Source organism: Heliconius melpomene, chromosome 20 (assembly GCF_056956725.1).
Source record: "Heliconius melpomene rosina isolate 202511_hmr_F chromosome 20, ASM5695672v1, whole genome shotgun sequence".
Lineage (NCBI taxonomy): Eukaryota > Metazoa > Arthropoda > Insecta > Lepidoptera > Nymphalidae > Heliconius > Heliconius melpomene.
In genome coordinates, this window is record NC_140408.1 from 1401903 (window position 1) to 1426088 (window position 24186).

The window sequence follows — 24186 nt, forward strand, 5'->3', positions numbered from 1 at the left end:
ATCTATACAACACGAATATTGCGGTGTTTCCCCGCTTTCTGAAAGAATTCGGAATGTGTTATGTGATTTTACCAATTCAGAGAAAAGTAAGTAATTCATTCCCATAAGAGGGCTCGAACTCACAACAATTAGGTACGTTTGTGGTAAACCAAAGTTCTACTACGCCACTATTGCTTCAGCAATCTGTCTTCATACTCCAATATAGTATTGGAGAAGAATAGTATTTTTTTGTTTAAGTACCCAAGTTGAAAACTAATATTTTGATGAATAGTCCATTGATCGAGGAAGAGCTATATATAGCCTAGATTACATCACGTTAATTATTACAATGCCTACATGCCTATAAATTCCGAAATGGGATTGAACCAATGTCCCATGGACTCACTCCTCACATAAACTTATAAACTATTAAGTAAATTTATAGGAAAGTAAAAGTAGTGTTGTAACAAAGATGCGACGAGTTCCGAATTCTCAATAAAGGAGCCCACGCGATGCTACCTGCTAACTTTCTATTGACCGTCGACACATCAAGCAAACATACGGACGGACTTTCAATTTGCATATAAACTTTCGTTGATATAACATAATATATGGTAGAAGAATAGATTGGATGCACTTATAATTACCGATTTTTAAGACTTGGCTCCTTTACCTCCCCTTATGTGCGAGATAGAGCGTGAAACTGTTTTTACTTACAATAATATCGAAGAAAAATATTGGGGATCCAAAATTTATACCTGAAACAAAAATATATTATAAGTAACATTTACATTTTTAATAAACATAATACATGAACAAAATCTCATACTACATAGGTATTAGAACCCACATTCTCTTTATAGACAGCTCTAACAATCAGTAGACTATGAAACCCGCTAATTTAAATTAATCTTTTATACTGTTTGTCGATGTATCTTACTTATAAAATGAAAAAAGCCACAAACAAGCGGAAGTGTCTTAATGGGAATGTCTTTACACTAGGTTAACAGGTTCCCTCTGACTGTATCCCGCACAAAGCAGCCAACCAACCAGTAAGCTATGTGCGGGATTATAGTCTGCGGGATTATATCTTAACTAGTCGTCGTCGCTTGCAAATTATTATTCCCATTTGGGGGAAAGATAATTTTCACTTCCGCGCCCTAACAAGACAACGCGACGTTGAGTTCCGCAACTCAACAGGTAAAGTCTTGAAAATTGGGCGGTGCGTGAAAAGCAGTTGCTTAACTTAAGTAAAATTAGGTTCTCTCTTCCCTACGGTGCGGGAAAGAGCGTAAAGCTGTTTATATTATTTAAACAACCAAAAATCGTGATAAATGTCATCAAAATAACTCAGAAACAAGCACGCTTTATCACTTACAGAACAGTTACATCACGTTCAGTATTCCGTTTAGGATATTATCTAGCCGGGATTTGAGTATAATAAATAATAATAAGGTAGACAAGTGTGTTGCGTGACGCACGCCACCCCGTACAGGCCGTAAGTAGTGTGGCCATCCTGATTTACGAGAACCTCACTTGTTATATATATTTTTATATTTTATTATATAAATATGTATAAATTATTATAAATTTAAAAATATAATTATATTTGTTTTGCGTCAGCTTCGCGAACTGTACGTTATAATTTGAAAGCGTTGAAAATGGAGGCATTAACGTTTTTAAATCATTATAATAATTCTAATAATGATGCCCAAAATCATGATAAGTTATCTTTAATTTTAGTATTTATATCATGAAAATATCGCTATAATTATAATAAAATAAAAGCCTACAGACAATAACGGAATGGTCACTACATTGTTTGTTGTGGCCAGAAGATAAAATTCCAAAATAAGACAAATTTGTCATCCTGATGCACCGGGTCAGCGTCTGGAACGCGATGGTTGTGGGTTCAATTGCCACTCAGGGGAATGATTAAGTTTAAAATATTTTTATTTTCCCGCTCTGGTAGACAAACGTCGAGTTTCACTAGTCAACTCGTAATGTGTCGAATATTGAGCGAAATGTGAGAAGCGAAGTGACTCAACGCTAATTTACTTCTGCATACCATGATACGCGAGAAAAATAGAGAACCTGCTCTACATTAATTAAACTTAAAAAGGATTGAAACATGGATTTGTAGTTTAAAATCTCATTTAAAGCAAATAGAAGAAGAATATCAGTGACTTATCCTAATTTTCTCTTTTCCTTCCTCGATATACGTGGAAACAGCGCGTACATAACAGATATAGACCTGCAAAATATGCTAATTACAGTAGCTAATAAATTTTTATATAAAGTTGTTAGGAAAATGCAGTGACAATTTGTTTTTAGCTATAAAATAATATCAATAAAAAATGTAACATGATTATTTGATCTCGAACTAAGAAATGAAATAGTAATAATAATAATCGACAGCTTTAATAGTTACCAAAGGTGTGTATGTTTACAATATGAATGACATATCTCTAAAATATTAGAATACAAAATAAATTACTTATTATAAAATCATCAACAAGATACAAGATAAATGATGAGTATAAAAAATATATCGTTCTATTATTTCTTTTTGCCCTTTTTCGTTGTAGACTCTGTAACTACAGGTTCGGGTTCGGGTGCGGGTTCGGGTTCAGTTTTTGGTTCCGGAGGTGGTGTGGGCGGTAACTTCCGGTCCGGCCACTTCCGATGAATATAATCTACAAGGGCGCGGATACTAATTGTTTTTTCTTTTGCAGCTCTTGGTCCAGAAAATGCATGAATAATTCCATCAACGAGGTCGTTGTCCAAAGGAGCTCCTGCTGAACGCACTGCTTCAGCAAAAGCTTTTGCAAGTAATAGATCAATTTTGTCTTTGTCCATTTGCAAAGCAAATAAAGCGAAATCAAACTTTTTTTTACCTTTCATTGTAAGAAATTCAACTCTATTCAATATTAAGTCTCTCATATCTGGTCCCCGAGGCTTGAATCCACCTACGACTCCTCCATAAGTAATTACAGTATTTTGTCTAAGTTTCATACTTCTAACCTGGTCCAAAATTCTAAGAAACTCGCCAGTGACGAAGACATTGTCCATAATAAGATTTTGGACTTTAACATTATTGAGTTTCATTTTTTCAAGAAGTTTTAGAGCATCACTAGGCGTCATCGGGTTATAAGATAAATTTAAAGTTACAAGATTTTTGGCCCTGGCTAGATTTTTACTAAGGTTTACAATAGCGTCGCCTGATAGCCTATTATTGCTAATATCCAATATACGTAAATTAGGGGCTCTCAACAAAATACCAACACGAGAACTCAGTGCATTCCACGATAAGTCTACCTCCTGCAATACTTTATTTTCTGACAGACGAACAAAAAAATTTGCAGTTCCAGATATAGGAGAAAATAGTTTGTTCCATGAAAGATTGATATGTGTAAAATTATTGTACGTTTCTAGTGCTTCAGCTAAAACATTCGCTGATTGACCAGTAATGTTATTGTAACTTAGCGATATTCGTTCTATGTCTAGTCCACGAATAATTGTCGCAGCCAAATGCTCCACACCAGCATCTAATAATTCATTTTTATCGAGAATTAAACTTTTCAGACCTCTATTAAGATGTATTCCAGCAAGAAGTTGTTTGGCTCCCGATGGACCAATTTTACATCCTGATAAATTTAATTCTGCTAAACAATTGTTACTTATAAGCATTTCACCCAAGTGAAAACATGCATCGTCGTTTAAGAAATTATCAGTTAAATTAAAAGATTTCACAATTTTATTGTATTGTAGGGCTGAAGCCATCGCTCGTACACCAAGAGGGTTAACGCAGTAATATTTTAAATCTATTGAATCTGTCAGCAAGCCTCTATAAAATGACTTAACAGGACATTGATTCATTTCATTGCACATATGCATGTATAGTTCTTGGCCGTCATCAGGGTAGACTATTTTCGATTCGGGCTCTAATAGAGCAGGCTTAATGCCAGGATCTGTAACTGCTGGGTAGTCATAGTAAGGGTGTCTTAATACTGAACTCGCTGACATAGTCACATATTTGCAGCATACTTCTCCACTTCCTGGGCTGTATAAGCCTTGCTCAAACAAGAGACGTTTCTGATTTTCTTCTGGAGCTTCTATTATAAGAGACGACCAATCTTCCATAGGCGACTCTTCAGAACTTTCTTCAACAACGGTTTCAAATACAATATCAATGGGTACATCTTCAACTGAACTTTCCGACGACATAATGATCTCAAACAATGTTTATCAAATAAAATATCTAAGAAAAATAACTAAGACATCAAAAAATTACAACCATATTAAATTGTCAATGTCGAAATGACAGTTGCACCACAGACATTTTCATAGTTGATTAGAATTCAAAATATTTTCCATACAACGTGACATTGGCGAAATGAATTGTGCTCAACTGGCACGCTCGAAACGCCATATTTCGAGAAATCAATCAATCAATCAGAATTCAAAATGATTCTCTATGCATATCCGTACAAATAACCACGAACTAAAAACTAAAAAAAAACAAAACGCAGGAGCTATAGGTACAGAGTAAGTAATTTATTTTTTTTGATATCCCAATCGCAATAAAGCAGCCGTGTAATGGAGATGCGTTGAACTAGATAGTAAATTGCGAACCGGCAGGGCGTAATAAAATATTCAATAGTGTTTCTAACATAAAATATTATTAACGAGATTGGCGTATAATTTATCTGAACTTAAAAAGGCTTGCGAGGCTTCAACCGAGGTTTAATTATCGCTGTCGATGGAGAGCACGCAATTGCAAGAAATGAAACTTAAGAGATAATTGCCGAGTAAGTGGCTTACTTGGTGGTTGAATTTTACAATTGTTAAATAAATGCTGGAACATAAACGTCTATTAGGCTGTTTGCACTAACTCTATGACTAGTTTTTTTATATTTATATTATTTATTGTTCTATGCTTTATATTGTTTAGATCTTGGCTTAATTTGTTATTTTGGAGTTTCTCTTCAGTTTTTTCATACTGATTTAAATACTATTGGTACATTATGCTGTAAAAAGTACTACCTAGAGTCAAGACACTTCGTTTCCTATTATGACAGCCCGTTGCCGAATTCTGGAGGCATTGCATGTTGAGTAACGAGACTCATGCCGCGTTTTGCCTCATTATCAGAGTTAAGATATAAAAATATGAAATAATTCATCCCCCTAAGAAAAAATCGAACTCACAACCGTCGCGTTTACATTCACGCACTTTGTACCACTGTGCAACGACATCCCCAAATTTTGTGTAAAATACATTTCATAATTTACCAGAATTCTCTTATAGGTGTGGTTGAAAATTTACATACGATAATTCATTCATTAGAGATGCTGCCATCGCTGAACAGCACTAGGTCAAGTGCACCCTCGGGCTACAGAGCTACGTTAAAAGCAATAATTCCTGGTTAACCATTATGATGTATAGAGCGCATAATGAGCGCAGACAGCCGTATTATATATGATATATTTTTTTATTTATTATAGAATTCATCATATATTTGTTAGGTAAACAAAGATATTATAAACGAAAAAGTTGTTATGATAAAGAAATATCTCGGTTCCACTCGAAAAACTGTTAATATTTATATTTTCATGTCCTCATGGCTAAAAAGATCAGAGTACTGCTTTTTTAATAAAAATTTCAGAAACCAAGACTTTTTTAGCTTTAACCTGTAATCCGCGCTAAGTTGTGTTGCGCGCGAAGAGATTTCTAGCTATAATAACTCACTTTTATTTTCAAAACAGTGAATTCACCTTCGAAAGTTTAAAACAACTTGAAATGTACATAAATCAAAAATGTTCGCTTTAGATTTTTAGATGATAAACAACTTATCTATCATAAAATCATTGTTTTATATCTAAGTTGTAAGCTAATTTATTGGGCCTGTCTAGAAATTGTTTGGTCTAAAATCAGTGAAAGTGCTGCCCGAGGGCACGGAAACTGGCGGGCGGCGTTAGCACGACACTGAAGACATCATCGCCGATAAAATATCATCTATCCATCAAAATGCTTGATATTATAATTTGATATAACTCGAAAGTATTACGATGACAATTCTAAAATCAGGTGTCACTTTCCATTTTTACCCGACTTCGTAAATGAAAGTTATCAGTTTGACCTGTGTGTATGAATGTGATGTTATTGGATTTGGATAATATTTAATTACAATGATATACTAAGGTTTCCAAGTACATTCGTAATTATATCTTTATTTGTATGTTTATCTACTTATTTCTCGGGAATTAATATTCTAAGAGATCTTTTTGCTTTTAAATGGAAAGTATTACAAATTAGGCAACAAAAACTTTATCCTAATTTTTTTAAATAACCAGTACCTCTGGAAGGGACATGTTCCCTTTTAGAAATGAATTGATAATTGGTATTCGAAGATACAGGATACACAAGAATGCAGCTGAAAACACAGCACTAAATACATGCCAACTTTCTATCCAATTTATTTGACCGTGGTGTGACAAAGGAATGTTCTAATAGATAAGATTACAGGCGTTTAACGTGATGTAGAGAGCCAATCGAACTAGGGCGCGGTCGTACTAAATACACTAATTAAGTAAATTTGTCCGACTTTGCATTGTTCGAGTCGTTATCTCCATCGACACGCTCGCGGACCAGCTCGGACCAGCGCGGGCTAGGGTTTGCTTTTGAAATGCTTACACTTAATTATTGGGGCTTTAGACAATTATCTATATTCTATATTACTTTTCTTGTAAACATATACTGACAGTATCGTTTACATTGTGACACAGTTGCCAGTTGGATTGCATACGCGGTGATTGTGGGTTCGATTTTTCTTCGTAGGTTTATCTTTTATTTTCATTTTCTCTGATAACGAGATAAAGGCGGCAGCTATGGCAAAGGCTCCAGACTTAGTATCTTAACGGAGAACGGCATGTCCTTACACTAGATTCCCAGGTTCTCTCTGCCTACTCTGCTAGGGGCAGCATTCAGCTTGATTCTTGTATGAGAATCGAATCTACGACTCTCAATTTTCAAAACTTACTACTGACTACATGGCAAAATCAATTATTAGCAATTCTTTATAAAACACAAAAAAAAACATTTAACTCAATTCTAATGAATACGACTAACCTTTACAATCTAAGGCGGGCAAAAAATCAACAATCACAACGCCTAATTACAATTTGCGGTACAACAAATGCCCTTGCCTTTCAACAGATCTAGCGTACAAAAAAATGCACGCAAGTACATATTTGGTGCCGTTCCACATTTCAGGTTTGTTTTAGCAAAACAATAATGTTAATTGCTTTAGACCTACATACTGTGTGAGTATAAAAAGAACCTGCCCATATAAGGGCTATACTCGGCTAAGGGACTCATGAATAATTATAAATACGAAACGTAGCAAAGGAGGCAATTAATCTAACATTTCATATTGGTTCACGGCCAAAGAGAGATAAACGTTATAGTGTAAAACTTAATAATACGCTACGTTAAAATTTTCTTAAAAAACTTTTTTCTTTTTCCTTAGTTTTCCACTCATATTTTACTTAACACTAATATTTAAAAAAGAAAATGTAATAATTTTTCATTCGTGTGTTTTCCATACAACGTGACATTGGCGAAATGAATTGTGCTCAACTGGCACGCTGGAAACGCCATATATCAAGAATTCAATTCAATGTAATAATTAAAAAGTCTTATATTCAAGTATTACTGAAATGCTATGCATGTTACTGTTGTTGTTGCTCTTTATTTATGGCGTTCCGAGCGTGCCAATTCAGCACTAATCACTTCGCCAGTGTCACGTTGAATGGAAAAATGCTATGCATGAAAATGAAACTTCAGCATTCAGATAGTTATTATTTTAAATTACATCCAATATGGGGGATCATCCAATATCCCTCAGAACCGATAGAGTTCTGTGATTTAATTAATGCATATTTTATTTTTAGCTAAGCTTTCATTGTTACCCGACTGCATCAAAAGGAGGGTAATGTTTGTTGCAGGTCGATTGGCATTTGGCACAGACAGATGTCACGAAACATGCGCACCAATGTGGCATTTTCCTTTTTCTGTTGTTTTTTTTTTTTCGTTTTGATAATCGCAGCTGCTGCTATGGGAGAAGTAATTAAGGACGGTGAACTAGTAGGTATATATAATTTAAATATAACAACATATTAAAAAGAAATCAGTACCAGTCAAAATTAAATAGCAGTCATTACATCGCCTTGATTTTAATTCGTATTAATCATACAGGGACAGTCTTTGAGCATTCGGCCTCAAAGTAAAGGCCACAGTATGTCAAATATATAATTTAATTTCATAATTACGAAATATTGCATAAATAATTCATTTTAATATGTGGGCTTATCTAGCCGCTGTTGGTGCTTTGCTTGTAGGTTTCATTTTATTTACTTCATGTCAGATGAAGAAAACAATGTCTGCTTTCTGCGTCAATTTAAGACATTTGGTGACAGAGCGATGTCTTAATGCCGCACTTTGGATTACACCCGAGTGAAAATCAAACCTACACCCATTTATAGTACGTTCACTGTGAAAATCAAACTTTCAAATCAAAATCAAAATTTAAAACAACACCAAATAATAATTCAAATAATTCAATATTTTTTCTCACACATTAAAATCGATTGAATTCAACATAACAATTCATAATCGTATAAAAATCGATTGTAAACTATAACGTCCCACGCCTTGTGTCGAGTTGCGACATACTGAGCGCTATTACCGTTGAATAGGGGCGAAAGTTGGCGTCAATTGCATTTGTTTTGTAGAAATCAATGTGGTTGATCGATAATTAACGTTCTCACCTCGCTCCAGATAGCAGGTGCGGGTGTTTGTTGTGAAAATGTCTCTTTTTGTGTGTGGTTTTGTAATTTTTTTATTGATATGATTGAGTTGACACGATGGCTGTCGGTTTAAAATTCTTCTTTTTTACTATACCATTTTCTCTAGCGGGAATTGAACTCACAACCTGTCGCGTTTACCTGCGTGCCTCTGCACCATGGATGACCTTGTCTTCACTTCATCTTTCCTTTTCTTAAAAATATATTCTTTTTTAGATTCACTCTTCATCCCTCATATAGCAGTGTAACAAAAAATGAATATAGTGTCAATACAGTATATAGACATTGATATTACAAAAGTGAGTGGCGAAACTCAACGCAACACTTACTCTACCAGAGCGGGTAAATAAAAATATCTCATTGCCCCAAATTTGAACCCACAATCATATTTTACAGTCAGGCGTCTGTACTACAGCGTCACGACGGCTATATTTATATCTAATTTTCGCATAAGCAAAATAATCCCTAGCTATATATAAACGTACAATAATTTGAACCATTATTCATCTAACACAGCGAAAGTTCTGTCGTCATTACGCGTTGCATGGGAAATTATTTTCTTGTATGCAATTTCACTTTGATCGAAAGTTATTGATGGCGTCATATATTTAGTAGTTTCTCATTGATTTTTTTTATTAAATATTAAATGAAAAATATGTAAGCAGGTATATTTACTTTAATGTTAAACTTAGCGTTAATATTATTATTAAACAATAATAAATTCCTTTCGCTAATATTGATAGCTTCACACTGTATCCCGCACATAACAGTTTAGACAGAGTGAACCTGGGAACCTGGTGTTAAACACTCTGTTCCCATCAAGACACTTCCGTTCCCCGCTTTCCGTCTCTTCAGGCGGCATTGACTCTTGAGTGGTGGAACAAGAAAAGAAAGAAAAACAGAGCAAGGAAATGAAAATATTTAATAATAAATTTAATGAAACTGAAATATTTTAAATCTAATTACCCTCCCGTGCCAACAATCCAAAACCATTCCATTCACTCATGCACATTCCATCTACCCTACAGCCTCTACAAAATTCAAATAATAGAACAAAAGGCACCACAAGTGCTCAAGAACTTCATTCACCCTAAAAGACGTTAACCCATTATTAATGAAGTACATATTATTTATATGAAGTAAAAACATTCTTCAGATTTTCATAGAGCACGAATACCGACAAAGAGAAGCTGGTAATCGATAACCATCAAAGGGATTTAATAAATAATAGTCATTTAAAATATTTCTTATTCAAGCTAAAGGAGTTCTTCATTTGGTCGAAGAAAAGAAAAAAGGAGTGAGCTTATTACGAATCTTGAACTTGAGTGCTGTTCAGTAAATAGCTTTGGCATTCCTTAGTGCCTAACAATATGAGTGTAGTATGTGGAAAACTGAGTTGTAAATGTCTTATTAACAGAATGGGCAACGGGCAACGTTTGTGTATATAAAATTTGGTTGGTTAGCCGAATTCAGTTCCCCCTGTATAATCTACGTGATATAAAAAATGTATGAAAATTAAATCATGAAGATAAAACAGAAAACAAAGTTCTATTCTATAGATTATTTCACTATATCTACCAGAAAAGGCTTCAAATAGAAAAATAAATATTAATACCAAAAAAGTACGCAGCTTAACAGTTTAAATACCTCATGTATCATCTAGTTTCAAAAATAGACCATGACCAAAATTGACCAGTATATTAATCTACGAGTATAACTAAATAACATATTATTCTTGTACATTTAAATTAGACCACACTATATATAGTAGTATGGTAATGTTGTTCATTTCGCTTATATTTTTTTTTTTTTTATTTCAACATGTCTTGTCTGCATAATCAATTGTTGGAAAGGGAAATTATAACGCTGCTTTTTACATTCTGCTAATATTTAAACTGAGCCTAATATATAAAACTGATGATGATGATGGAGCCACGACCAGAGGAAGACTTCTGAGGTTATAGCTGTAGCTCCCCTGGTGTTACGCGGGGTCGTGGGCAGCGGTGATCATTGAACTCTTTTGCTTTTTTTTCCATAAAAACAGCTCCGAGCACGTTACTGTTACTCTTATAGTACTTCGTGTAGAAAAGTGATTTTGTTTCTTTTTTTTAAATCTACATATTATTTTTATACAAATATCTGTCTGGGGTGCATTCGACCCCATAATCATCGAGTTAAATAAAGCACGTCTCAACTGAGCCACGATGTTGTTATATTGTTGTATGTACATTTTAATTAAACCATACTATATATAGCAGTATAGTGATTGCTCGTGTAGTTCGTAATCATAATCAAATCGAGATTTATCGATAATAATCGAGATTTTGAAGGGTCGATAATGATAAGGTTTGGTATTACCGAGACGAATTTCGCGATTTATAACAGGAAAGTCTTTCTACGTTATTTAAAATATGTAGGTACTAAATACGATGTGTAGGTCTGTTATTTTTGGTTGAAGCTCGCTGGGTACTTTTCCTCAATAATTTATGTAATAACTAATAATATATTTTTCTTTTTTTCTTGGATTTTGAAATTTTATTTAAAAATAAAATCATACATTTTCATTTATTTTTATCTCCACGCGTCTTTCGCTAATATAAAACAGAACATACGAGAGTAAGGCATTACTTTCATTTTAAAATCCATAGACGCCAGGGAAGAAAATAATTAAAACTTTTGAAAAAATACATATAATTAAATAAAAGGTTAGTAAAGTTAAACCTTAAAAAGGCACTGTTTAATTAAAATTGCATAGAAATGTCATCATATAAAACTAAATTACGTTAAATTGTCTTTAAGCACGCGTCTTCGCAGAAAAGTCATTAAACATACAGCCTGAGTTACGCTTTATGAGTACTAAGATTAAACAGATTAGTTATAAGGAGATGTGAATGCACAGCATTGCAATATGACAGAAAAAAAAACTATATTATATATATTTAACTCTTCCTAACGCGTAAAAAGTAATGTTTTCATAACTAAAATTTAGAAAAAATTAAATAATAAAAATAAAATAATAAAATGTTGAAATAAGGATGGAAAGACTGACTATAAGGATTCCGTTTCTTTTCTTTAGATTTTTAACAATCTAAGGGACTCAAAAGTTTAAGTGTTTTCTTCAAACCGACAGAGATAATAAAGTTATTAAAAATTACTAGAAATTAATTGCTCGAACAATAAAACTGAAATAATTAGGAAATATTTCAAAATTCTTCGAAGTCACGCCACATCGTATATGGGAAGTTCCTTATAAGGTGTGGCAGTTACGGGACCCCCAAATTTCATCAAATTAACCTCGCCCACAATATAACCGCTAGCTCACACACACGTATGATATAAAATTGCATTCAAATTAGATAGACCAGTACCCACTGGTGCATTTTATAAATATAATTATTATAAGATACCAATAAATATACTATTATTAAAAATGCATAACTATTATAGTGCAATTCGATTCCTATACAGAAGAATGATTAAGTATAATTAAATTCACAACTCTCAATGGCTTGAAAATTTTCTCACTTTCTTTTTAACAGCCCGACATGCGAGAAAAAGCACGAAGCTGTACTAAAATCCTCCATCGTAAGTGTCACATTCTTATGTCATTTATCTAATGACAACTCCAAAAAAGACTAAAAATAATGAATCTTTTAGGCAATATTCAATAACTCCACTCACGAGAAGAGTAAACTTTGACTTCCATTAATTCACAGAAAACAAAGAAAGCCACTTTCACTAACTTCCGTAAAACGGTAATAGAGAATTTAACATTTACATAAATAAAACACAATTACCAAATAAAGAAGTGATGATTATTTGACGATTATTACCTGGAAAAGAAAAAAATTATTAGTATTATTGATGATGATTCACGATTATAATGATGTAAGATATTTGTTGTATCATTATTACACATCCACATATGTCTTCGTGTAGATTATGAAATGTTTCCGTTTCCGCAGAAATTTCGGGAAATCATCTCCAAGAGCTCCCCTACACTGCCCAGGGAACATGCATGCCAAATTTCAGCGTTCTACGCCGTGTAGCTCCCGCTGTGCATTATCAATCAAACACTCAGTAACGGAAGAATTTTATACATATAGATTATTGACAAAAGAGGGAATCGAATCCACAACTATTGCTTTTACAGTCTCACTATACAACGATGGCATGTAGCAAAGTAGGCACTATTAATATATTTTCATTCACACAAGCTATGGAGCTAATAACAATAAATAAGATAAAATTAAGCAATTACGATAAGCTATTTACACGTTGTACAAGTTCTGCTTGCATCGCTTAACGAAAGTACGGGATCTCCTAAGATCAAGTAAAAGTAATCACGAAGCCGAAGGCATTGCGCTTATATGATAAGAGAGTATCTAGCGGGCTTGCACACCCGTTGAACGCCGATCTGTGATAAACTGTGGGCGTAGGGTTGGCATTTTTATATTTGTGTTTGTAAATTTATTTAATTTTATGTCTAATATTTTAAGAGTACCTTTATATTAGGCTCGTATTTCTTAGCACTGAAGAGGAGGAGACGACCCTTAATAAAGAGATCAGGAACGGAAAACACGGTGAAATATAATGTGTGCTAAAAATATATGATAAATATATTTTTTTACTTCACACTGTATATGCCATATGGCAGGGAAGGTAGAGAAAATCGAGTGATCCCCATACACACCCCAATTTTCAGAGTCCAACGCCGTGTTTTGTCCCGACACCGCAGCGAAACAATATAACTAATTCATTCCCTAGAATGGGAATCGAACTCACAGCCGTAGCAGTATTATAACGATGTATAGATTAAAATTGATATTTGTATATGCAAGTAACTCAATCACTTTCATTGTTATAAATCCCGCGTAGAATAAGCTATTACTATTAATTTAAGCTTTAATCAAACAATAATATATAAACAATACAAAAAATAAAAATACGTGTATTTATCATATTTTTATATTTAATTAATTATTGGTGACAACCCTACATCAATCTGTCCCTTTCCAACGTGAGGTGAAAGTACGTAAAGGAGCAGGACAGCCACGCTAGTTGAGTTGATAATGAGTTGGAGAAATGGTAGTGCATTCTTCAGTAGGGTCAATAGAAAGTGAGAGGGCTTTTACGAAGGTTTTTGTAAAATTCTTAATGATATCTATTGTTATATGACGTGGGCAAAAGACGTAACTTGTGGTCAGTGACTTCTGAGACCAGGTTATGGGTTCTTTCCCCAAATACTTGTGGTACTTGTGTTATAAACTGTTGAACATATTAAGTTTCCGGATGACTTAAAAACCATTTTTTACTTATAAAAAAATCCTACAATTTTTTCCAAAACCCCAATCCTAAGCTCTCAACATAAACTGCTTACGCATCAGAATCGTCATAATCAGCGTATCCACAACCAACCACAATCTCTAGTACTATCACTATCAAGCCTATTTCAATGCCAATTTAAATATCCCATATAGAATATCTCTAGGACCGCACCCACCATTGTGTACCCATTGACTGATCGCTTGTCAGCGCTAGACAAATCAAGATCGATACAGATACTCTTCTCACTCCCTCTCGCCTTATCCTATAAGTCCATCTTATGTGAATTGGCTCGATCTGTTTATATCATTTGTCACGGTGCTTTCTTATATGAGGTATCGTAGACGAGGAATTTAGGTGACGGGTTTTAAGTGTTCAGAGGATTATGGATGACGTTTTTTTTATTTTAAGGCGTAAAATAGTAAATTTTATTTTTCTCCTATTCCAGTAGGAATTGAAGTCCTGAAAATTGAATCGAGAAATCCTTTCTTAGTCTCCAACACTCCCTAACCTACTTACAGGTCCTAAATACATGTCAATAATAATGTTAAGATCAAGTAGTTCCATTTGGCGGTGTATGTCTTTCACTCAGTATCGAAAGAGAGTTTTATATATTTATATAATAAAGATTACAAAAATTAAAATATTTAATTTTAATTTGGAAATAATGTAATGTAACAAAAATGTAAATTTAAACATCTTTTAAATTAATCGAACATTGAAAATGACAGCTACAAACATTTAATTACAACCAAAAACCAATTATTTAATAGGCAAAAGGCACCTAAAGGTATAATCTTAATATCACATTCACAGGCCAGTGTAGGGCGGAAGGCACGCGTGACCCGGCATTTCGTGGGATGAGCTAAAGAGAAGCAACACTTTCTTATGGCGAAACTCTCAAAGATTACCCAAGTCTCATAGTTTTGAGGTGAGTTAGTTTATCTCGTCGGGTTTCCGGGATGGTGTTAGTGGGTCGTTGTGTTGTAACGCAGGTCGTGTTTAATAGAGAATCTTTTAGGATTTGTTATTTTTGGTGTGACATCTGACAGGTGCAGTTTCGATTTTCTCGACGGAATCAGACGGAGTGACTCATCACTAAGACTATCCCGCTACATCACTATACAGTGTTTCTTCAATCCAGTAGTTAGTAAGAAGGTTGGATTGTGAGTTTTATTACGAAGAAGGGAAATATTCAAAGTATCTTTAGTATTCAAAAAAATTAAATGTTTCAGACATAAATTAGAACCTAGTTATGCTTAATACATAATCTTTTTTTTACTTTCTAAGCCAAAGAAAAATGTCACTAATAAAGAAAAAATCTAAATTATTGACATTAAATTAGATTTTCTCAGATTTTCAACCTCGTTACACAGCAGTTAATGGATTAACACAACACAACGAAACAAAAGGTTGCGTCGCGTCGCTACAAAAATTCTCTACGCATCTCCCACTTACACAACAGCACAATGAGAGTTAGGAATTAACACCGACATTGGGTAATGGGCGTTTGCTTTTAAAATAGAAAGGCGATACTTTATTGTGGGAAGCTTAAATTTATTGTTTGTTAGCGGAATTTGTATATTGAGGTTATCTAAACATGTGACAGGCTAAAGAGAATACAGGCTGGGCTGTTAGTTTCTAAGACAATCTACGCCTTCCTAAAGTGGCTAGGCCAGTATAATTACTGGTAACACCTTGGCTCTTAGAATAGCATGGGCAGTGGAAATGCCCATATTTGAGAACATCGAGGTTTTAGCGTTCGTTTAGTTCTTTTTATTGGAAAGTTTTAGAAATTGTTTTAGTTGGTATATGGTATTTTTTTTAAAATAGTGACAGTGATAGTTTATTTCTATTTAATACTTTCTAGTTTAATTTATAAACAAAACAAACTTAAAAAGCCCTGCACGAAAATATTTCAATATTTTTATATATTATTTGAAATATATTCTTATATTTTTTCAACTACTTTATCTAATACCAATAAATCACCATAGTAACTTCGTTAGGATGTACCTAGGGCACCAGGTCGAGGGCGGGGGTGCCGCAGCCGGCGTGGCGCCAACTTTCACCGACGTCAATGACCGGTAGTCAAATAATCGATGTTGTTTACATAATCTACAACTGATTGCATTATATAAAATATTTGTATATTGAGGTCGACGTAGCGAAGAGGCATAGCAATTGAAAACGTGACAGATGTAGGTTCGATTTCTCTGTGTCTGATCAAGACCAAATCCGACGATGAGTCACGTCACTTAGCACGAGTAACTTAAATAGTGTTTTAACACTAGATTCCCTTTGCTTATATGCGGGATACAGCGTGAAAATAAAAAAAATGTAATAAATCAACAGAAGCTATCTTCCATTTATAGTATTGTGAATATTTATTCCAAGTGTATTTCAGTGCATAATGACCAGAGCAGAGGCCAGTAAAAAGTAAATTACCTACTACGTTACAAAATATGAGGAACAAGAATACTTGTAAATGCATAATAGCAGAATCAGACCGGACGAGCATTATGATTGTGTGTGTATGTATGTACATGTGTGTCTTTACATGTGTGTTATATGTTTTTTTTTGGTAAATTGCAATTTTACACCGTAGTTTTTTTAGTACAAATGAAAAAGAAGATATGGTCGTTGCTGCAAGTGTCGTGACTCTATCTTAAGTCTTGCTCGGAAAGCTATTTGTACTGATTGTAATGAAAAAGTCCGTTTTTTAATGTTCACGTGGGAACCTCTAAAAATCCTTTCAATGTTTCCCTGCACTCCATAGAAAAAAGTAGTAGCTGACACTACTGCAATTTTAATTACTGACTTGACAATTCAAAAGTGCTTTTTATGGCCTAATGGAATCAAAAATATTTTAAATCAGAAGATTTATATAAAGAAAACACTCTATTGACCAAGATGTAGACCTTTCCTACGACACCAAGAAGGATTATTATAAGCAACACTTACAAGGACGTCGTGGCTTATTTTTTTTACTTATTTTATCGTAAATTAATATGATTTTATTTTAAAACACTGAAGGAAGATAATAATATATGGTATATACATGCAAATTACCAAAAGCTGCTATTAAGTTTATTTAATTCTCGTATTTTACATATTGTTTACACGTTTATTGAAAAATTAAAGTGTATACAAGTATGGAGGCACGGATTTAATGAAAAAATCGTGATGAAGCAATATTTGCTTTTTTTCGTCTTTTTACGAAACCGTATCGATGTTGTTTATATATATTTCAATGAAGGATCCTTGAAAGGGCCATTTGTAGCGCAGGGGCGACAAGGTGTGGGTTCGATTTTCAATCAATTAAATAAGTTATTTAATACTATCATTTCTTCACTCTGATAATGAGGCAAAGCACGGTATTGAGATGAACGGGTAAGCAAAGTGAGCACAGTGTTGAGACACTCCGTTCCCCACTTCCCGCCCAAATTAGTCCAACAATTATACCGATATAAATACCAAGAATTAGCTGTAAAATAACATGAATGTAATCGTGATAGCTCCACAGCCTTTGACAGATGGTTATCGTCGAAAAGAAAGTGATCTCTGAATAGCTCATCGTATAATTGTTTTAGTAGTCGTGGATCTCGATGTCACGCGTCGGTCTGTCTGTCCATTGTTCTAATGCTACACTTTTGTATCAGCACCGTTTAGAAGTATCTTATGGGGGCAGCGGTTTATAGTGTGGATGTTGCAGACCAAAGGAATTGACCAATTTTAATGATTTGTACGTAATTCTTACGTCACTTTAGGGATAGGGCTTTTTAAGTGTCAAAACTTAAATAAGCTTCACGCTTTCTCCTGCAAGACCCCTTCCCTAGTATGAGACTGCCTGGTGGAATCTAACTCCGTACCTTGTCTTAACAGCGTAAGGAAATAGAAATACAATTATGTATTTCTATTTCCTTACGCTGTTAAGACAAGGTACGGAGTATTCCAATTATGGAATACTATCATTCCCCGCAACGAGAACCGAACCTATAACCGCTTTGTGTAAAACATACTGTCCCACTGCGTCCTCGTAGCTTCTAAGCCTAGATGAGTAACTATTGCAAGTACTCGTATATGCCACTCTGGTCCGATACAACGTAATGACGATAATCGTATGATGGAAAACGGTGAAATGAGGAGTTCGTGATCAAGTCTTCACAAAAGGCAAAGCTGGCACCTTTTAATTTCATTGTTGGCACATATTTTGCGGTTTCTTCGTCTGTTAGGTAATAAATTTCACGGTAGCTTTTATTCACTGAGGTAAGTGTCGTGACTCTTGTATTTTGGGGTTATTAGACGTTTTGCTCGGAAAGCTATTCGAATTTATGTTTGGCAATGCCAATATTATTTCTATTTATTATAATGACATCATTTTTTCAAGTAGCAAAGACTATTTATTAGGGCAATATTTTGTAAATTCATTTAGTAATAGAATTATATAAAACTTAAACTTTTAGGGTTACGGTTGAAAGCAAAAAGAAACTAATGATAAATTATTCCATGTGGTGAATCTCAACGCCGTATTTTGGTCCGCCAGATCATACGATACACATACGATTTTTTATTTTATCTCGGATAATAGAGTAGGCAGAAACAAACTAGCGCCAAGACACTTCATTCCTCGTTTTCTACTCGGAGCTCAGGCTCTCTTTACCAGAGCGAAGACAAACATAAAACATTTTTCTTGCCCCAAGTTGGAATCGAATCGATAGCCACCGCGTTTCAGGTCCGTTTTAACTTAAAATACGCGTCAATAGACACATAATAAGCATAATTAATAATTCAAACAAGTGAGATAAACGTTTTAAATCAAACAATAGCACGTTGTGGGAAGTCACTTCAAGTTAAAGATCGGTAAATGAGTCAGGGTCGACCTGTGCTCTGTGCTGTGCAGACAGACAAGTGAGCACTGTTGTATCACATACTATGTTATATTCTATTGATTTGAAGATTAATAGTTAGTATAATAATGATTATTCTGTTATACAATTTTCATATCATGGCTTTGCGAAATGAACTGAGAAATTATCTAAATAACAAGTAATGTAGTGTTGTAGAATTCAGCTGAAAGTGGGAAACATAAGTGTCTTGACACTAATTATAACTTCAAAATTATTAATTTTTCAAATTAATTATTATTTTCAATATCAAATTTTGAAGAATCGAATCCACCACGGCCTATAAATTTACTCGACCGCACTTTAACTCAAACCAGCGACCCCATAAGCCGTATTCCACTTAACATATAAATAAAAAAAAAGTCACCTTCATTGAAATTATTCATTTAAGTGTTATAATTGCTTCCGCGCTGTGGCCATCGAGAAAATAACGAGAAATTACCAAAAACATAAGTCATTTACGCCAATTATGCTGCGTTCAGTGCTAAAAATATGTCCATATTTTGGAGTTAAGAAACATTATTTTTAAGTGTATCTTTAATTTATGTGTTGCAATTTTATTTTATACTAGCGATTAGCCTTGACTTCGGTTGGACATGTAGGAAATATATTTTTTTAGCTTTACACTGTGCACATAGGAGGATAGGTAGAGGTAACCTGGGAACCTAGTAGTAAGACGCTCTGTACCCACATAAGATAGCGGCGGAATTTAACGCCGCACTTTGCCTCATTATCAGGAGGAAATGACAATATTAAATATTACAATCCTTTGTGTTGTTGTTCTTTCTTTTACGTGCAATTTTGTGATGATGAAGAAAAATGGAAATAATTCATTCATTTCTCCGAGTAGAAATCGAATCCACAACCGTTGCGTACACTCACAACAGACACTGCGCCGTTACGCAACGATAACCTTATATCAATTTTATAACACTACTAAAATTTTAGACATATAATGTCCCCCGAAGATGCACTTGTTTTTTATGAACCTCTTCATATAGACCAAGTATAACGACGACTCCAATAAACTGGGTTAAGGCATTCCAGCCTTTATGAACACACCTTAAGACAGTTAATACTAATTTGAGGTCCTCGGTACGATAATGACGATACAAAATCGAAGGGAACCATGTGACAGTTTTAAAATTACTCCTGCACCTTGAAAAATGATGCTGCGTTACGCTGATCGCTTCACAGAATTCTGCTATAAAAATTGTATTTTGTAATTGGTTTTTCTATATTAGACTTTATGGTGGCGCCTGTAGGTAGATCTTGTGGACGAGGTGTATTCTATAGTGATGATACTAGTAAGTACTCATGATTGATAGTCCTTTCAATTTTAGATTTATCTAAAGAGCACTAACTAGTTGCCTGTCTATGGATGTGACCTTAAATTATTGAAGGAAACACAATTTGAAGAAAAAAGGAAAAATATTCTCGATTTATTTTGAGGTTATTTCCCTACTCGGTTAGAAGATAAAGTGCGGCGTTGAGTCGCTCCACTGAATAGGCCATGTCTCTAAACTTTGACGGAAAGTGGAGAACGAATTGTTTTAACACTAGGTTGTCTCTGCCCACCCAGCTAAAAAGATTTTCAATAATTCTCGCAATTTAGTGTAGGGCGAACCTTGTGTTGAGGAACTCCATTCTTCATTACGAACGAAATAAATAAAGTTAATTTGGCTCTATCCTAGAACAAAACTCACCATCCCTATCACTGTACCCAAAAAAAAAAACAAACAAAAAAACGATTTACGATATACATTAACTTTTAATTTGAAACCATATAAAATAAACAGAACAATTAGATCACTAGTCAACCAATACGCCGGTCCTTGCCGCGACTCCAGTGGGTCACGCACCGGTCAGCCGCCAAGGTCGGGCTGTGTCACGAACGCTAATAGAACCACTGGGTGACTCATTTTATCCTCAATGCAAGTATAAAGTATACTATTTGATTGTTTTGGGTTCGAATACTAAACTCCGCGAAGGTATAGTATCTGGTTGACAATGTGACGGTTGTGAGGTTCAATCCAAACTCGAGGAAAGAATATTTGAATTGTTTTAAGGGTTTTTCCATTCCGACCGCGGTACCGCCAGGACGTCTCAATGTCCGCTTGGCATCGCTTTCGAAATCACCAAAACCAAAAAACCCAAAAACCAAAAACCAATCCACGCACGCGCGCACTATCGACCTACGCCACCCTGCAACACCAAGAAGACGAAGAGGACCGATCGGCGTCGTTTTGTTCGGCGAGCGGCGATCTCCGTTGTTTTGTGTAGTGCAGTGTAGTGTGTTAGTGTCCATAGGATTTCACCTGGATTCCATACCCACGTGAGTACTTTTACACAGTGTTAGCTTAAGCTAGGTACTCACCCCGGCCCCACCAGGCCGAGACATTAGGTCAAAGTAGGCACACACCCCTCGCCTCGGCGGGGGGTCAAGTTTAGTCAAAATGGTTCGGATAGACTCGGATAGTCTACTTAAGTTCGCCGCAGACCATATCCCGTCATGTTTCTTTTTGGAAATAACCGCATTCGTGGAACGCGTTAAACGCCAGCAAAAGCAGGTGGCCAATCCCGGCGAGACCAACGCCGAATCGGACGAGGACGAGGCTCTGGACATCGTTCTAGAGTCCGAGTCCGAAGCTGAGGAGGCGGCGGCCCCGCCGGCCGAATCCTCACAGGAGGAGGAGGATCAGGACGGTTTCGAGACCGTCATATCTAAGGCCGCCAAACGCAAGGCAAAACGATCCCCCGATAATTCAGGCAAACGCGCCGCGAGCGCGCTAGATTCCCCCGCTTCCCCGCGGTCCTCACCCCCGCGCAAAAGTAGGGCACGCGCGCAGGTAGCAGAAAAAGGTGCGCAGGTAGACAAAAACGGCTCCGACGCCGAAATGACTGACAAGACAGACAATGCAATTGCTAACAATAATAACAGCAACAATAATAACTCAATCCCCGCGTCCAACTCTGGCGACGGTTCGGTACCGCTACCGGCCGGCGCTCGTAGGGATAGGTTACCTCCCCCGATCATAGTTCAGGAAAAGAAAGCGTGGGACAATTTACAACTTTGGATGTTGTCCGCTAAAGTGCAGTTCAATTCTGCCAGATCCACAGCGCAGGGAGTTAGGATTCAGGTGTTAACACCTAAAGACCACAGGGTCCTTACGACCCACCTTAGGAATTCAAACATAGGGTTCCATTCCTACGCTCTGGAGGACGAGCGTCAATTACGTGTAGTCCTCAAGGGTATCCCAGTCGAGTTAGAGACCCAATCCGTTTTTCGGGACTTAATGTCCCAAAAGCTTCCCGTTAGGGCAGTCCACCGTATGTACAATCAGTACACTAAAAAAAGCTACGACATGGTCCTAGCTGTCCTAGACCGCAGCCCTGAGGGCAAACAAATCTTCAATATTAAATCCATCTGCTCACTCACGGGCATTACTATAGATAAGCCATGGTCTCGTGGCATTCCCGGGCAGTGTCACCGCTGCCAGCTCTATGGGCATTCCGCCAAAAACTGTCACGCAAAACCCAGGTGCGTGAAGTGCTTAGAAAGTCACGCTACTGCTGACTGTCCGCGCAAGGTCCCAGACCCGGCCGTACCTCCCAGCTGCGTCTTGTGTGAGACCCAAGGGCACCCCGCAAATTACCGCGGATGCCCTAGGGCCCCACGCAGGTCCGGCGGAAAGGGCGGCAGGACGCATAAGGCTTCGATGCCTTCCCGTCCAGCGCAAAACCCGTCCGGCCCTCAGCCACTACTCCAACCAGCCCCTCTTCCTTCCACCAATGCGTGGAAAAAACCTCTACCAGAGACCCAAGCCGCCAAGGCCTCCAATCCCAAACCCAAGCCCTCCAGGGCCACTTCCTCTGCCCGCCAGCCCCGTGGGGAGGTAACAGAACAGGATAGTATCGAAGACGCGATCGACATTGCGACCAGCTTTTTAGATATACTAGATAAAGACGAATTATTGGCCTTCGCGAAAGGCTTAGTAGACTCAAACGGCGATCCTAAAAGTCGACTTCAAGTAATTAAGCTCAACAGAAAGCTTATAGCCAAATTACTACTTGTCAATGCTCAAACCTCCAATGGCGGTCAATAATAATTTTAGAATCAACCCGCCCGATTTAAGACTCGCGCGTGTCAAGCCGCGTTCTCTCAACATAGGTTATTTTAACGCTAACGGTCTCAGTACGCAAATGGGGCTAGTCCGCGATTTTGTTACAAACCGACAACTCGACTTATTTCTAGTTCAGGAAACGTTCCTTAGAAATTGCAATAGGGATCCCAAGATAGCCAATTACCGCACTATTCGTAACGACAGAGACGGCGCCAAAGGCGGCACCGTCATATTTTACAGAAAGACGCTTCACGTCATACCGCTCGATCCGCCGCCGACGCTCACTAACATCGAAGTTTCGGTCTGTAAGGTTCACATGACTGGACATCCACCCACTATTATAGCTTCCGCCTATCTCTCTCCATCAAAGAGTTTACTTAGAAGCGACCTACAGACACTACTAGACATGGGGGACTCGGTTATCATAGCCGGGGACCTTAACTGTAAAAGTACCAGGTGGAATTGCAACTCCACAAATAGAGGAGGAATCGAACTCGAAAATATCTATGACCTGACCACCTCTCGCTTTGAGATAATAGCCCCCCTCACTCCCACTAGATTTGGGCCCCGGGGCCGACCTTCAATTCTCGACATAGCCATCCTGCAGGGCGTCTCTCTCAGGCTGCGCTCTATCGAGGTAATACCAGAGTTAGACTCAGACCATAGACCTGTAATAGTTAAATTAGGACCCGATTGTCCTCCAGTTCTTCCTAAAACCACCATCACCGACTGGTCTAAGTTCGCGGAGCGCCTAGGCAATCCCGACACGGAACCGACAGACGACATACCTGACAGATTCGACTCGGTGGAAGTAGTCGAGGCGGAAATTAACCAACTTACTGACAGACTGGGTAGCACTCTCGACGAGTGTTCTAGGGAAATTCCAAGTAATCCAGAAGGACATTTTAAGATCCCGCGAGATCTCAGAAAGCTTATGAGACGTAAAAACATCGCCAATAGGGCGCACGATTCATTTCCGTCGCCAG

General features: G+C 36.5%; 2 protein-coding genes across 7 annotated transcripts in view; both read right to left on the reverse strand.

The window, feature by feature from the left end:
- The window catches only part of osp (myosin phosphatase Rho interacting protein outspread), a 227259-nt gene that overhangs the window by 74331 nt on the left and 128742 nt on the right, over window positions 1-24186 (reverse strand). The gene's annotated exons all lie outside the window — the stretch shown is intronic.
- Window positions 2539-4221, reverse strand: LOC146527447 (ribonuclease inhibitor-like). The gene has a single exon (XM_085205374.1). It carries the CDS (start codon window positions 4204-4206, stop codon window positions 2539-2541), a length of 1668 nt encoding a protein of 555 aa, XP_085061500.1. The 5' UTR covers window positions 4207-4221.

Coding starts and splice junctions, on each gene's coding strand:
- LOC146527447 (XM_085205374.1), bottom strand. CDS start 4,206: ATGTCGTCGGAAAGTTCAGTTGAAGATGTACCCATTGATATTGTATTT.